The sequence below is a fragment of the Cavia porcellus genome, unplaced genomic scaffold (assembly GCF_034190915.1).
Source record: "Cavia porcellus strain 051 isolate PalLab524CR breed Dunkin Hartley unplaced genomic scaffold, mCavPor4.1 scaffold_3, whole genome shotgun sequence".
In the NCBI taxonomy this organism is placed as follows: Eukaryota; Metazoa; Chordata; class Mammalia; order Rodentia; family Caviidae; genus Cavia; species Cavia porcellus.
In genome coordinates, this window is record NW_026947486.1 from 49,789,993 (window position 1) to 49,806,028 (window position 16,036).

At 32.1% G+C, this 16,036-nt stretch overlaps 1 protein-coding gene across 8 annotated transcripts in view; it reads left to right on the forward strand.

Annotated features, from left to right (window-relative positions):
- Positions 1–16,036, forward strand: part of Apool (apolipoprotein O like) — a 110,758-nt gene that overhangs the window by 51,702 nt on the left and 43,020 nt on the right. For 5 of the 8 annotated variants that reach the window (XM_003470965.5, XM_063246140.1, XM_063246146.1 and 2 more), the window contains exons 2-5: positions 4,518–4,622; positions 10,466–10,585; positions 13,842–13,896; positions 14,792–14,890. In XM_003470965.5, the coding sequence (XP_003471013.1) occupies positions 4,518–4,622; positions 10,466–10,585; positions 13,842–13,896; positions 14,792–14,890 (379 nt within the window). Of the gene's footprint in view, positions 1–2,180; positions 2,419–3,344; positions 3,378–4,517; positions 4,623–10,465; positions 10,586–13,841; positions 13,897–14,791; positions 14,891–16,036 lie in introns of those variants that run through there. The other 3 variants (XM_063246142.1, XM_063246143.1, XM_063246141.1) reach the window with 3 other exon arrangements.

Here is a 16,036-nt window from a genome sequence, read left to right on the forward strand (position 1 = left end):
CAGAAAAACATGAAAGTAAATGGCATTTAATATGTTTTATTAGAGTTTCTTCTGATTTCATTCTTATTGCAACTGTGATTTCACCTCAATGGTGTATTCTCTGGTATATATATATATATATATATATATATGTATATACACACACACACACACATATATATATATATATATATATGTATAACCAAAAGCGTTATGATGAATTAATCTATTTATCAAATTCTATTACTTTGTAAACTACAGGTATTTGTATCTATATAAGGACCATTTTGTATCTGTTTATGACAGTCAGGTCAGGTGTGAATGATTTTTTGGACCTGTTTATGTGTAAGATTAAAAGATAAAACTAGTCCTTTGGTGCCGTCATGAAAACATTGATGTGAAGCAAAAGTGTCCTCTGCAGAGGTAGAAAACATAACTAGCGTCAGCAAGTGTTGCCCTTTTGTTAACGGTCAAGGCAAATTAGAATGAGAATATATGTAAGTAACAGAAAAAGCTGAAGTGTGGTGTGTAATCAATTTTTGTAGGTGTCTAAACATGTGAAAGAGAATTTCATCGTTACCACTCTGAATAAGGGCAGAATCAATACCCTATGGAGTTTTTACAACATAAGCTGAATCAATGACAATATTGAGGGGTCATTTAGGAAAATGGTATTTGTTGTCAATCTTGCTTATCCTAGAATTTAAATGTATATAGAATGTTAGCAGATAACAAGTATAAAGCTTTAAAGAGAAAACTTAAGATCAAGGGCAATATAATGTATTAGCATAACAATCATGACATCATCATAGTAAATGAAAGATACTTTTATCTGAATCTATATTATCTGAGAAGAATGTATCCTGTCTGTAGATGTCGATTATGTTTTATTATTTGGGCTATACAGTGCTTAAACATCCTTAAGTGTTGTAAACCTTGAAAAAGTAGATATATGTTTTGGTTGGCTACACATATTGGATTGGCATATATACTTTATCACCAATAGCTGGAATACAAGTAAAGGAAAGTCAGATATTTGAGTTTAAGAGTCTACCATCATAGATAATTTTAGTCTGGAAGTCAAATGTAATGTATTTTCATTTTGTATCTTCAAAGATTTGTACATTTGAGAGATATAAATATATGTAATGAACCATACAGCTGGTAATACTGGATGTTTCAAACCAGATTGGAACTGCCTAAGAAGGCAGCTCTGTCTTGTGCTTTGCTATTGACGAGTTTAGGTGTCTCTGCTACTCATGTAAACAAAGCTGATGTTTAATATTAATCTCAAAAATGAGATTTATAACCTTCGTCTGAAAGCATCAGTTAAATAAAAGAGGAGACCTGGGGAAGAATGATTTCTGAGAATCAAGGCCATAGTCTCCTAATCTTCTTAGAGTAACAAGGTACTCTTGAGTGTGGTTTGGTCTCAATTAAGCCAACAAGCAAACATACATATTTCTATACTGCATCCTTCACGAAACATTCGTGACATGCTTGAGCCTTTCTACTTGAGCCACTATTTGTTCTTGTTTATTTCTGATAGGGCAAGAATTTTATCATAGAAAATCTTTTCATATCAAAAGTACATCTCATACTTGAAGTTTTGCTTCATGTAATTACTTTTCATTCTGGCTTATTATTTTTAAATAAGAAATTACCTGAAGCCATCTGTGTTCCCAATTTGTTACATTGTAAATTTGGCTGACTGCCTTCTTTGGCTGCCCATAAATATTCCATAGTGCCTTTGTCTGTAATGAAGCAACCGCAGAAAGACTGACCCCATAGTTGGAGTTTAAGAAGTTATAAATTGCAAAATACATTTTAAGAATACTAATTAAAAAAAAAAAAAACACCAACCTAAATTGAAAGCCAAAGTTAAATTCATCAGTTAGCTGAGATTTGCAACTGGTTTCATGAAAATTCAGGAAATGGCATTTATTCTGGGCAAAGTTCCAGTAAAAGTTTCTTTTTCTTATCTTTGTTTTCTAAGATCGAGAATGTCTGTTTGTCACTTTTGGTTGGTCCTTTTTATTATTTTGGTTGTTTGAATTTCTGTAATCACTAAGGGAGGTTTTATGTGTACTCTGGGAACAGCTTTCTTACATCTTTAAGAGGTAGTATTTATAGTCATAAATGTTCTGGCTCGTGCAAGAAATTATTTTTATCTCTCCTGTATTGGTTTCACTATCTTTCAGAACAACAATCTCGAGTGTTCTATGGCTTCTGTGTATAGAAGAAAAATCCTGGATAAAGTGGGCTACCGAAAGATGGGGTGGAATGCATCTCCCTCTGCACTGGGACCCATTACCACATAGGCACAGAATTTCCCAGAGGAACTCCTAACTGCAAAAGAAATAAATTTACTTGCTGAGATCCAAATTGGACTGCAGAGACAGTGAATGCAAAGTTTTGATTTATTCTCTTACAAGAGTGGTAATGATAAACACACCAGAGTTGAGAAACTATTTATTTTTAGCTCTTAATGGTCCTTCTGCCATTACAGGATTTTTAGTTTGATTTTTATAGTTATATCTGGAGTTTTAAAAACAACCAATGAGAAATTTCAGTTACTGCATGTAGATAATAGGCAGTGTTTATAAAACCAATTCTCTTGATATCTAGCATTTAAGACTCTTCAAAGGACTAACATGTATAGTATATAAAAAATCCAGAAATTAGCTTCCCTAAATCTCAAGACCCAGTTTAAAAAAATGGGCATCTGAGGTGCATAAACACTTCTCAGATTAAGAAGTAAAAATGACCAATAAATGCATGAACACAGTGTTCAACATTGCTGGGCATTTGAGAACCTTACTCTAGAAAAAATGGTTACTATCAAAAAAATCAACCAGGTCCAGGGATTTAGCTCAGAGGCAGCATAAACGCCTATCTGGCAAACTTGATAGTGAGCTCAATCCTCGGTACCAAAAAAAAAAAAAAAAAACAAAACAAAAAAAAAAACAAAAAAAAAAATCAACGAGTGAGAATGTGGGGAGAAAGGAACCCTTCTTCATTGTTGATGAGACTGTAAGCTGATATATCCCCTATGGAAATCAGTGGGACCTGTCCTCAAAAAACTAAAAGAAATTCTGTTTGATCCAGCTGTTCCCCTTCTATGTATCGTGCCAAAAAATTATTGATATCATACCAGAGTGATGTATGCTTACCCATATTTATAGCAGTGCAATTCATAATAGCTAAATTGGAAATGGCTTATATACCCATCATCAGTTGAATGCATAAAAATGTGGTATTTATACACAGTGTAGTATTACTCTGCCCTAGAAAAGGTAAACCTAAGTCATTTGTTTGGAAATGGATGCACTTTGAAACCATAATGTTAAGTGAAGTAAATCAGACACACAGACTTAAATATGAAAAACTATATGTGTGTGAGTATGTAAACATACATATGAATATATGTATATACCTATATATAATGAAATAAAAGACATAACTAGAAAAAAGAAATCATTAAGGTATTGTAATTCAGTGGACAACATGTAAAAGTATACTTTGACTTAGGACATGTCATATATTTTCTTTGTCTTATTAGTCTGCTTTTCAATCTTTATGTATGATAATTAAATTTATAAGATCTTACAAGATACAGGAATTTGATGCTGTAAAAATAAAAGAAGGTGGAGGAAGTGGGGGAGAAGGAAATTGAAATATGTGATGCACATCTACCAATCCCCTAAAGCAAGTGTACTTGTATACTGCAAACATGTACTGAAAATGTCAAAAATGTTAATCTATGAAATAATTTTTTCTGGAGATCTTTTCATTTGGCCTCCTTAAATAAGTAAGTTTTAAAAATTTATTTTGGTGTCTGAATAAGACTGGAACATATTGTTCTTAGAGCCAATAATTTTCCTGTTATTATATATTGAAAACAAAATCACAATTGGCTTAAAGCATGAATCTTAAAAAAAAATTGGAAAATCAGGAGCAAAGGGTTGATAATAGAAAGCAAGTATTTCTATGGATAATAGAAATAGTATTTCAAAATATACTCTACATCACCTAGATTACTGACCTTGTTCTTTACTTGTCCTCCACTGTTTTCATAGCATTTGTCAACTTAATTGTCTGCCTTAATTCCATTAGCATGTCAGTTTCATGATAGTGGGAATACGTATTTTGTTCACATTATACTCTGAGAACTGAGACCAGGGTTTCACCCAATTTAGACGTTTGATTGCTCGTGGATTCAGTGAGTGCCATGATCAATCATACTTCATCATTTCAATTTTTGTAATTACTGCATAGATGTAGTATTATATAAAGATATTATTCCTGATAGACATTTTATGGCTGTATTTCTTAACAGACAATGTTACTCTGCCATCCAGTAAGAGAAGAGAATTTTAGAAGCTATATATTAAAAAGTATGATGTAATTTGGAGTTTTTTGTACTTAATATTTGAAGGGAAAACAGTAATGTTCCTGAGATGCCCTAGAATTTATCAGCAAATAGAAGCTGTGAAGCTTTTAAATTAAAAGGATCTTTTTTGTTATATCTTTCTCAGATAGGAAAGCTGACTAGAATGCCTATGGGAGTGATATATGCTTCCGTAAGTGTACATCTTGCCAAAGAAGAAGAATCCAAAAAGCAACTAGTGAGACCAGAACAGGTAATTTGTTTATAAAAGTTTATGAATTTTGTATAATGTAAAGGTAATATAAAAACTGTGTTGTTTTATGTTTTGTTTCATGTAGTTGCTGCTATTAAAATATTTTAAAATATCTGTTAGATGCATTTTATAACTTAAAAGTGATTGTTATAAAATACCCCAAAATGAAACTCTAACATCAGTGAAGAACAATTGTTATTTTTCTTAATGAATAATCAGTAAGTAGTACAGAAAATTAGACACTGTAAGAAGCCTTGACTTTTTCTTAAAAAATTATGTGAAAAACTTCCAGTACTGAGATGCCTTACATTGAGAAAATCATTATGTGACATCTCAGTTTTGGAAATGACCATAGATGTTCAGCCTCCTGTTTGGTATTGTCATTCCTTTTACAACAGGAACCTAACCTATCTCAAAAAGATAATCATTTAACCTTTTCTGGAAGCTGTCTTTCAGTTTTAGGTCCTTCCTTATGTGAAACACAAATCTGCCTCATAACTGCTACTCACTGTGTTGTATCTCTTTAATTGGTGTTAAACAATTAGATTTTTATTTATGAATTCTTATTTGTCTTCCAAAAATCAATGCTTCAGATGTCAGTGACACTTTAAGTAATTTTTTTGTTGTATAAACATATTAATTAATTGCTTTAGCCCACAAATGTGATAGCTCGAACCCCGGAATAAAATCCAAGGAAGCAAGAAATTAAGAAATTTGGAGCAAAGGCTTTATTTTAGGCCAGGCCTGGAGATGCAGCCTCCGGGAGCCAATATGGAAGACTGCGCACCTAACAGCTAAAGGGCAGGGTTTTTATCTTGTAAAACCGCAAACAGCTGCTGGTCTCACAATGCAAGGAGGTGGGGGGGGCTTTTGTGGTGCACTACAGAACAGGTACACGGCAATTACATTTCTTAGGAAGAGCAAGGTTCAGGTAAGGGTTGGGTTAACAAGCAAGTTTAGATTAGGAAGACATTCTATTCTGCTCTTAGAGTTACCTTTGATCTTTTTCTTGCCTCTGAGGACACTTGTGAGGGGCTTTTTTTATATATAGGTTATAACATTCCCCACTGATTTTAGTTAGTGAGTCAAATCATTGACTCAAAGGTATCTGTTTATAACCTTGTGTGAGCCTTTGAAATCATAAACTTTTAAGATCTTTGACATAGTTTATCAACTTGTTTACAATATAAGGCCCAATAGGAGGATTAACAAAGATCTTGCAGCTGTCATTATTAAAGCTGTTAACCATAAGGAGAAAGAAAACAACATTTAAATTTACTTTGTTTTATCATATAAGTAACAATTTTTAAAAGTCAGACAGAGGCCTCCTCGGGGTCTCTACAAGGGAGAACACAAGATCATCAGTTACATTTGGCAATCTTAAGCTTTAAAGAGTCCTTGGAGGGAATGACAGTCCATTTATGCGCAGGCCTTTGGAAGCCGGGACCTGCTTGCAATGGGAGTGATGAATCCAGGCAGGCTTTTCGGCTACTTTGATAGTCTATTGAGGCTCAAGAGATTCACGGTGACACTTCTTGATAAGGACTGGTGTCCAGGCTCCACAGCAGGGTGTTTGTCCTCACAGTGGGCAGCAGAGAAATAAAGATGTTAGACAAAAATTAAGTCCCCTGGTTCCCTGGGATCGGGAACCTCCCAACTTCAGTATTGTGATCACACCCTGCTACATGTATTGATTAGTGTTTTCTTGAAGTACGGTACAAGAATTCACCTACTTCAGGATGTCAGAATTTTTCTTCTAACCTAGATATCTTTCTAACACTGTCTAGGATAGTATTAGTTTTATGTTTATTTTTATTTTGAGTGCTGAGATCAACCATGCTCGTAACAGCCTTTGACTATGCCATAATGAACTCACCATTTTTAAAAAATTGATGAAAATTTTAAAATGGATAACTGGTAAACTGTGTCTCTTTTTGGTGTGTATTTATACCTTTGAACCTTTTGTCTTAGTTGCAGGTATATTTATGCCTGTTTAATTTTCTTCGTACTGAGCCAGGCATAGTGGCACATACCTATAATCCCACTACTCAAGAGGCTAAGGCAAGAGGATGGTGGCTGGTTTGAGGACAGCATTGACTATATAAGGAGTTCAAAGCTAGCCTGAAGTACATAGTGAGACACTGTTTAAAGTGAATAATGAATGAAATTGATCTGGCTTATTATCCCAGCCTGTTGAAATGGAATTGTGATTACTGATTCTGTTCACCATTGTGCTACTTATGTCTTCCAGTTTCACGTCATACTTAAGATCTATCTACATATTTAATGATTTATTCATAAATTAGACAGGCCTGAATCTGAATTTTCACTTCATCACTAACTAGTTGGAGCACATTGGACAGAATTCCTAATACTGACATAAGCATGTAATTCTGTTACATAGTCAAATGTACCACCCCATAATTTTTTTTGAAATTTAAAATATTTTCAATTATTTTGCTATTACAATTCAGTGTTTGGTGAATTACCTTTTATTTAAATCTTTGTATACATGAAGAACTTTTTCCATAGGATGAATTTCCAAAAGTAGAATTATAAGTCAGAAGGCACAAAAATTATTTTTTGATATGTTAACATGCAAAAAAATGTTATTCATATATCAAAAAGTATTTCCTGAGCTTTTCTTTTGTGAACATAAGGCATTCTTTTAAGCATTGTGCAAGTATTTATTACTTTTTAGTAGCAATATAGGATAGATTCACTTCCTTGTACACTTATTTTCTTCTTTATTCTCAAAAAGATAATCATTTAACCTTTCTTTGATGCTCTCATATTTGGGGAGTTCAAAAATTTAAATAGTGTGATAAGGAGCTGGGATTTCTCCCTAATAGCTGAGTTCATATGTTTCTGTATTATAAAATAAAGTAGTGAATATATTGGGTAATGTATAGGATTCCTTGTTATTTATTGTATTCCTCAGTACATTTTAATATGAATTTACTTAGTAAACAAAATTGGTTGCCAACTCTGTACTAGGGTCTTTACAAAATCAGGATCTAACCTTGAAGAACTTAGAATTTATAAAGGGACAGAGTTATGATTTACATAGCAGTATCTCCAGTTACTTCTGTTGTGTAAATGCAGCTATAACCCTGTTTAAACCTATTTATAATAAAACCTCTGCTAAACCAGAAAACATTCGGAGTGAAATTTTTTGTTTATCTAAATCTTTGGTAAGCTTGTAGGTAAACATAAAATGCTTTTTAAAGTCCCATTCTTCTTATTAAACGTATTTTAAGACTATCACTATGATCCTGACTTACTAAATGTCATGTGGTTAGTATAATTAAATCTCCCTCTAATTGAAAAATATGCAGGACCATGAGCTAATCATTTTTTAAACCATGAAGCTTCCAATATTCAGATCAGTAAGTTGTGTGGTAATTGAGGTACATATATATACAGCCAGGCATAAACATTTCTGAACATTTCTTTGTTTAATCTCTCTGGGAATGTTTCTTGTCATTTGCTTGTTTTCATCAAGAAATAAATGTGGTTTTATAGTTTACTGAGTCTAATCATACTTTCTAACCAAGTAAAAACAAATTGTATCCATACAGTAAGTGATATTTAATCTCAAGAATTCTAATCCATAATGTGAATGTTCTCTTAGTGGAGACTGTAGTCACATCTTTCTACCATCTTGTGGTTGATTCTTAAAATTCTCACAGTAGAACTGAAGTCCTTTTTCACAAACCTTTTATCAGTACTTGAATGTCCATGCATTCAGTAGGAAAATGCTTGAAAACACTGGTTCTGACCCCTTTGAGAATCTGATGAAATTTTAGTTGTCCTGCCTAGGAAATTGCATACACAAAGTTTTGCATCCAATAGGCCATAAATAAAAAAAACTTAATCCTATGAATACTGAGGACTATACTAATAATTAGAAAATCTCAATGAGGATAGAAACACAGTGATTCATTAAGTTTGAAATTGGAGAGTGGAGAGAATAGATAGGTTGGGGGCATAATGGACAAACAATTAACTTTGCTCACTCTTAATACCAGTACATTAGAATATAGGCTGCCTTGTAGGGAGAAGGGAAGCATTACTAATTACAGTGAATCTAGTTTTTATGCATATAATGTATCTTTTATAAAAAGTATGCATTTCTGACCTTCCTAATTTTATGTATCTGTCAATTTGGTGAATTTAAATTCAAGCATTAGTCTAGAAAGAGAAATACTAACTTTAACATTGGTGTGAGTAGCAAAGAGTAATTTAACAGTAAAAATAAAACTTACTGACCCATCTCCTAGATTAGATTTTCAATTTAAAAAAAAGTTTAAATTCACAGATAAAATTATACGTATTTACCTTTACAATATGTTTTGAAGTATTTATACATTGTGGAATGACTAAATCTGGCTAGTTAACCTATATATTACCTCACATAGTTATAATTTTGGGGATGAGAACATATTGCATACATTCTTAGTATTTTTCAGGAATACAATGTATTATTATTATTTCATTTTCTCAATAGAGGATCAAATCCAAAGCTATAATCATGTAATTCCCTTGCTATTAGTTTGTAAACTTTATTCTCCCCAAATGCATCATCAAATGCAATATAAAAGTGCTACACTTTGAACAAAAACACTTTTTTTTTACTTTTTAAAAGGAAGTAATTCCTTAGTGGATAAAAATTTTCCTAGGTTTTTATGTTTATATGCTTATATTTGTTTTTTGAGACATCAAAGGCTATTTAATCAATATATGAAAGGTATAAATAACAATATTATGGTGTGCAACTATGTACCTATCATCCCGTTTGAAAGAAAAACAGAATTCCATTAAATGTTAACCAGTACTGTGAGATTTTAATTTTTTCTTCATTAGTTTTATAATTTTACCTTAAATGTTATATTGCTGAGCAATTTGAATATCTTTGGTTTTGCATGTTTTTGAATTATATAGTGATGGAAACATAACCTATATGCAGTTTTCTTTGTCTTAACCTTTTCTGCTTAATACTGTATTGCTGAAATTGAAACAAATTTTTCTGTATGTCTATAATTTTATTTTCCCTATAAATTTATAATTTGTCTACAATGTTATATATTTTCTGTTGCATGGGTATACCCTGATTTAATTACTCATTTATTATGAACATTTTGGATTGCTTGCAGATTTTTACAATTGCAGTTTTGGTATGAAATATTATTGTATGTAGCACTAGATGCAGCAGTAAAGTAGTTTCCTCTAAAGATACCAAAGATTAGTATCTTAGTTACCTTTCTTATTGCTGAAACACAATGCCCAACACCCAAAGTTAATGGAGGAAAGGTTTATTTCCACTCTTAGATTGTAGAAGTTTCAGTCTATAATTGGTTGGCTCAAACAGAGTGTAAGGCAGAGGGCATCAAAAGCAGCAAGCAGCAAGTGATAAGCAGTGGCAGCAGCAGCTTTCTTTCTGTCCTTTATATTCTATTCAGGCCACTACCCTTCGAACATGTAGACTCACACTCAGAGTGGGCCATGTTTAATCCTAGCATCATTCCGTGACTCAATCTTAGCATTACATCCTCTATCTAACACCTCATACTCTAGATCTAGCAGCCTCTGAAAAATTCCACTTATGACCACATGAGGCAAGGGAGACATCTAGATATAAGCCATAACAGTTGGCATCACTTGCCTCTTAATAGTCATTTTAAACATTTTACTGCATAATCCCTGCATTTAGGATAGGTTTTAAGTTTATTATTAGTATTGTTTTTAGGAGGAAGGTTGATGAAGATTACTGTTTTGCCACACTGCTGGAAAAGACAGTCCAGCTATTTTATTTTTGACATTAATTTTTATTTTGCCTCTAGCTCCCCATATATACTGTGCCACCTCTTCAGTCTAAATATGTTGAAGAGCACCCAGGTTATTTACAAATGGGCTTTGCATCCATCCGCACTACAACTAGTTGTTACATTGGCTGGTGCAAGGTAAGTGTATTCTGATAGCAGCTTAATATCAGAGACTTCTGTTCTTCTATACTTCTTTTGATGTATAAAAACTATCATACGCTTAGGGGGTTAAGTCAGCATCATTATATTTTGTCTTATTATTTTATGGGTCAGGAATTTTATCAGTGCAGAGAGCTGATTTTTCTGATACATGTGGTGTTGTCAGATGTCACTCTGTGATACTCATTTAGCAAATGGGCTGATTTAGAAAGCTTAAACTTCATTTGTGTCTCTGGCACCTTTGCATGGATAAATGAAAGGCTGGGATCAGTTGAAATTGTTGACTAAAGGATCTATACATGTTCTCTCAGGCACAAGGACCTCAAGGTAGATTACTTACAGGGGCACTTCAGGACTCGTGAGACAGTGTTATAAGAAGCTTTAGGCAGAATTTTCTAAGCTTCTTTCCTGCCCTCAGATGTTCATAAAAGTAACTTCTGTAGCTTTCTTGTGGAAAATCAAATTCCTCAAGCCAACTCAATTTTTAAAGGGAAAATGAGATGCCATCTCCCTCAGTAGGAGCAGTAGCAAAGAATCTGTACCTGCGTTTAATATACGGCTATTGCACAGATTATATTTCAACAAGCATTTATGTTACCTAGCATGTATAATAGTACCTTAGTTTACAAACTGAATTTGTGTCACACTTCTGAGGAAGATGGCTTGTTTGTGTTCATGCAGTGAGGATGGCAATTGTGGAGTTCTCAAATGGAAGCAGTTTTGTTTAAGCCTTCTGTTTGTGAGCCGAAGCATTCATGAATCAAGATATTACTCTGATCAACACATTTTTTTACCTTCTATGTGAAGTTTTGAAATTATTTATGAATTGTTTTGTATTTGTCTAAGCAAAATATTGTTCACCTGTTGAGATTAGATCATAAGACCATTCTAATTGGAACTAGATATTGAACAAAGTAGAATTTACCATATTTTTGCTTAGCTTTCAGGCAGCAATGCTCAGTAGCAGAGTAATGGAGTGAACTGATGTAATAACTAAGTTTCATTAGTGTCACAAAACATCTCCAGTGTTATTATCTTAGTAATAGTAAGGTAATATTGCTATAAGTATTATTATTATTATTATTATTATTATTAGTAGTAGTAGTAGTAGTAGTAGTGGTAGTGGTAGTATTTTGAGACAGAGTCTTGCCATGTAGTTCAGGCTGGCCTTGAAATAACTATGTGGTCCAGGCTGGCCTTGAACTCATGGTGCTCTCCTGCCTCACCCTTCAGAGTGCTGGGATTACAGGTATATGCCATCACACTTGCTGTTTTCATCACTAATAATCATACAAGTTTTCCCAAACATAGCTTATCTTATTGTGGAACCTTGAGCATTTATAATTCCTAAAAGAGTGTTTTAAAAAAAATTCTAGTGAACTTACAAAAAATATCATCCTTAGGTGAAATATCAGACCAGTCAAGTCTGGTCATTCTAGATAATGTTTTGAATAGTTGATGAATAGTGGTGTGTTTTAAAAAATTTCTTATTGTCATGTAATTCTAATTGTACTAGTTTACTCCATATGCTTACTACCTTCTTCTCTGAAGGAAATAACTTTAATTATGATCTAAACGATGTTCCAAAGATTATATGCCATAGGCCAGATGATTCAGTTGTAAGTCTCCCGAGACCCAGTTTCCCATGATGTTTTCAGAGTTCAGATGTGTCTTCAGTGAAGTAAATTGTTTCTGAGATATCTGCATTGTTGATATAACTCATTTTGAGACTGAAAGAACATATTATTCTGTTAATACACTGAAACAAGATTGAAGAAGACACTTTCCAATACATTGCATCTTCAATGTAAACACCTTTTTCTCTAAAAATTTAATCTGTTATTTTAAAATTATGTCTAACTTAAGTTACATTCTTCACAAAATTTATAACCATACAGGGCAGTTTTAATTGATACTCCTACTCTTTGGGTAGCAGTGCCCCGTAGTGATAAAAATGAATTCTTAAACATAGCTAAGGATTTTTCTCGAAGATTAATAGTAGTTAAAATTGTTAAATGACTTCCAATCAACTGATCAGTGACTATTTTCATATTGAAGGTGAAGTTATCTCAAGACAGTTTTTTAATAGAAGTAGCTTAGTAGCAGGCATGATCAATACTGGTTTGTATAGTTTTAACCCAGGATTGATAATAAACTTCTGTATTTCCATTCTCCATTAAGCTGAGACAAAATGACTAGACCAGAATATATAGAGGACAATAACTTATTTCTTTTCTGTTTAGTATAATCATTTCTACTTTTAAATTTACTTTTTTTTTTTGGTACTGGGGATTGAACTCACGACCTCGTGCTTGAAAGGCAGGCACTTATGCCACTGGGCTAAATTCTCGGCCCTAATCATTTCTATTGTTAATGCTTTGAAAGTCTTTTTGTTTTTTTTTTTTATTCTATAGTTTCATAACATCTAGTTGAGAGAAGGAAATCATTATTTGGATTGCGTTTCTGGTTCAATAGAATAAGCATGATAATGAATAAATCATTTTTTGATTTCATTTTTCTCTTAGTTATATAATACCTATTTATATGCATAACAGTCTTTTATTAAAATAGATGAGCTAAACAAAAGTTAAAGGAAAGATTTGCTTCTAAGTTTCAATCCTTTCAAAGAGTAAATATAATCTTGATCTATGGGAAATTTATGATTCTGTTTGAAAACAAGGTAAAATTAGTCTAAGTGACATGATTTCTATCCTGAAATAAATGTTTTATTTAGATTTTTTTCATCCTTATGCATACTAAGAAAAAGTGAAAAGAAACACTTTTTTTCATATATTTTGTCCTGTTTTTTTTTCCATATATCATTATGTTGTTACTGCTGCATTTTTGCTAATCAGACATTGCTTCTATGCTGATATATACCTGCTTCTCATGCAGTTTAAATTCCATTCATTTTTCTTGGTGATTATAAAAGAAGATTATAAATCTGTTTTTTCAATTTTTTTTTTCTGTGAACGCCTTAGTTTATTTTGTAGGTATTATGAAGATAATAGTAAACAAGTGTTATTCATGTTAAGCAGAATGAAATGCAACAAGTGAAAAGAAGTTAAATTAAGCAAGTATACTCATAGTACATATAAAAGCTGTATTTAAATTGAGTATCATGCTAAGTCAAGATGTTAATACACTCTTAGAGATATAGGCTACTTTATCTAAATAGCAATAGCTTCAATAATAGAGACGTCCTTTTTTCTCCCTTTGTTTTTTTTTTACTTAGAGTACATATGTCCTGGTGAAAAATGGGATAATGGATACTGTACAGTTTGGAAAAGGTAAGGAAACCATCCATAATTAGAAGTGTTTTATTATATTTTTAAGTTACAATGCTTAAATGTGAGAAAAACATGGTGTATTATCCATTATCATGTTTTTATTGACTTAGAAAATACTCCGTGGTTCACTGACAGTTATAATAAAGCAGTATTATTTACCATGTATTTATTCAGTATTGTATGTTAAGGCATTCTGTAAAATACATCATTTGTCTAATTTATTTTTTGTCATAACTCTGTGAGTGTTGGTATTATAATTAAGGTAATTGTGTTCCATAGATAAGGAAACTGAGGTTTGGCAAACTGAGTAGGTTTACCATGGGCACTGAGCTACTAAGAGGGCAGAGCCCAGTTTTAAACTGAGGGCTCTTAAACCACAAAGGCTTATTATCAGACTTATTTCTCATCCTGATTACTGGTTTTAACCAAAAGCAATAGCTGCTCAGATATTATTGGATAATAGTGGCAAGCAAGGACTAGTGGTAAATCTCTTTAATAAAATAACTGTTTTACTTCTTACTGGTTCTTACTAATATTTGAACATATAAGGGCAGAAGCATGTTAATTTGGGGTATATAATATATATACAATCAGAAATTTACCTTATAATAGTTGATATTAAGATACTTTTAAACATATTTCATTAAAGAGTAATACTCATTTGCATTAAGAAAATAAATATCAATAAATCAACTGTGGAAGGGAGATTTTCTTTTTTAATAAATAGTATAACTAATTTTGAGTTGCTGATCATATCATTCTGTATCATATTTGAGTTGTTTAAACCATTTGACATTATCTTAATGTTTAACAAGCTTATTCTTTTAACCTCTACTTACATAGAATTCTCAATTGTCTTTAGACATTCATATTAATATTTAACTGATTTTTTAAGACACATACGTCTATCTAAAGAATCCTCCTCGAGATTTTCTTCCAAAGTTGGGAGTGATTACAATTTCAGGATTGGTTGGCTTGGTTTCAGCAAGAAAAGGTAGGTTTTAAAAATATATCCCCTTTTTCACTGCCATTATATTAATTTATCTATTGTAACTTATGAGAAAACCTTGTAGCATTTATCGATGATATTAGGATAGGTTCCTGTAAAAATTTTAATTATTTTTCAGTACATAGTGTTTAAATTTATAAAAAGTTTTTGACATCATTATTCATTAGGGAAATGTAGCTGAAAACCATGATGAGTTAGCATGACACACCTATTAAAATGTCTACAATTTACAAGAATTTCTATAGCAATTGTAGTTAATAGTGCAGAAGAACTAGCAGTTTCACATAATTCTAGTGAAAGTGCAAAATGATATAGCCATTCTGAAAAAAATAGTTCCACAGTTAAATACACATAGTTATCTATCTTGTATATATTTATGTATACACATATATGTATATATAACTTTTCCTTTCTTTCTTTTCTCTTTTCTTCCATCTCAGTTGTTATTTCCTTTTGAGCACTTTATTTCCCTCGTTTTCAAAATATCTATTGTACATAACAATATACAACACATTAACTAGTATTAGTTTCCTGTTGTTTTTTAATTCTGTATTGGTTTTATCCTTTTTTGTTGTTTTTAAAATTTAAAAAATTAAACACATTTACTGTGCAACATAATGATGTCATATATGGCTGTTTACCAGGGAGAAATTAAAAACTTATACAAAATATTTCTAGTACCTCTGTGATCATAAAAAGCTAGACACCAATTAAATATTGTTCAGTAAATGAATGAGTAAACTAAATTGTGGCATATCCATTCTAAGGAATACTATTTAGTAATAAAAAGTAATAAGCTATTGACACATGCAGCAATCTTAATGAATCTGTGTGAAAGAACCTCCCTCTGTCTCTCTCTGTCTCTCTCTGTCTCTGCCTCTCTCTCTCTCTCTCTCTCTCTATATATATATATATATATATATATATATATATATATATATATATAAAATTCCACTTAGGCAGCATTAAAAACTGTAGTAATAGAGAACAGATAACTCGTTACAGAGGTTAGGAGTTAGGGTGTATTTTAATTATTCTAGACTCTATTTCCCCATATCACATAAGAAAGTCTAAACCTAAAGGAAAGGTAATTAGAGGTTGAATCACCTGGTTTACCCATCTCCCCAAAGC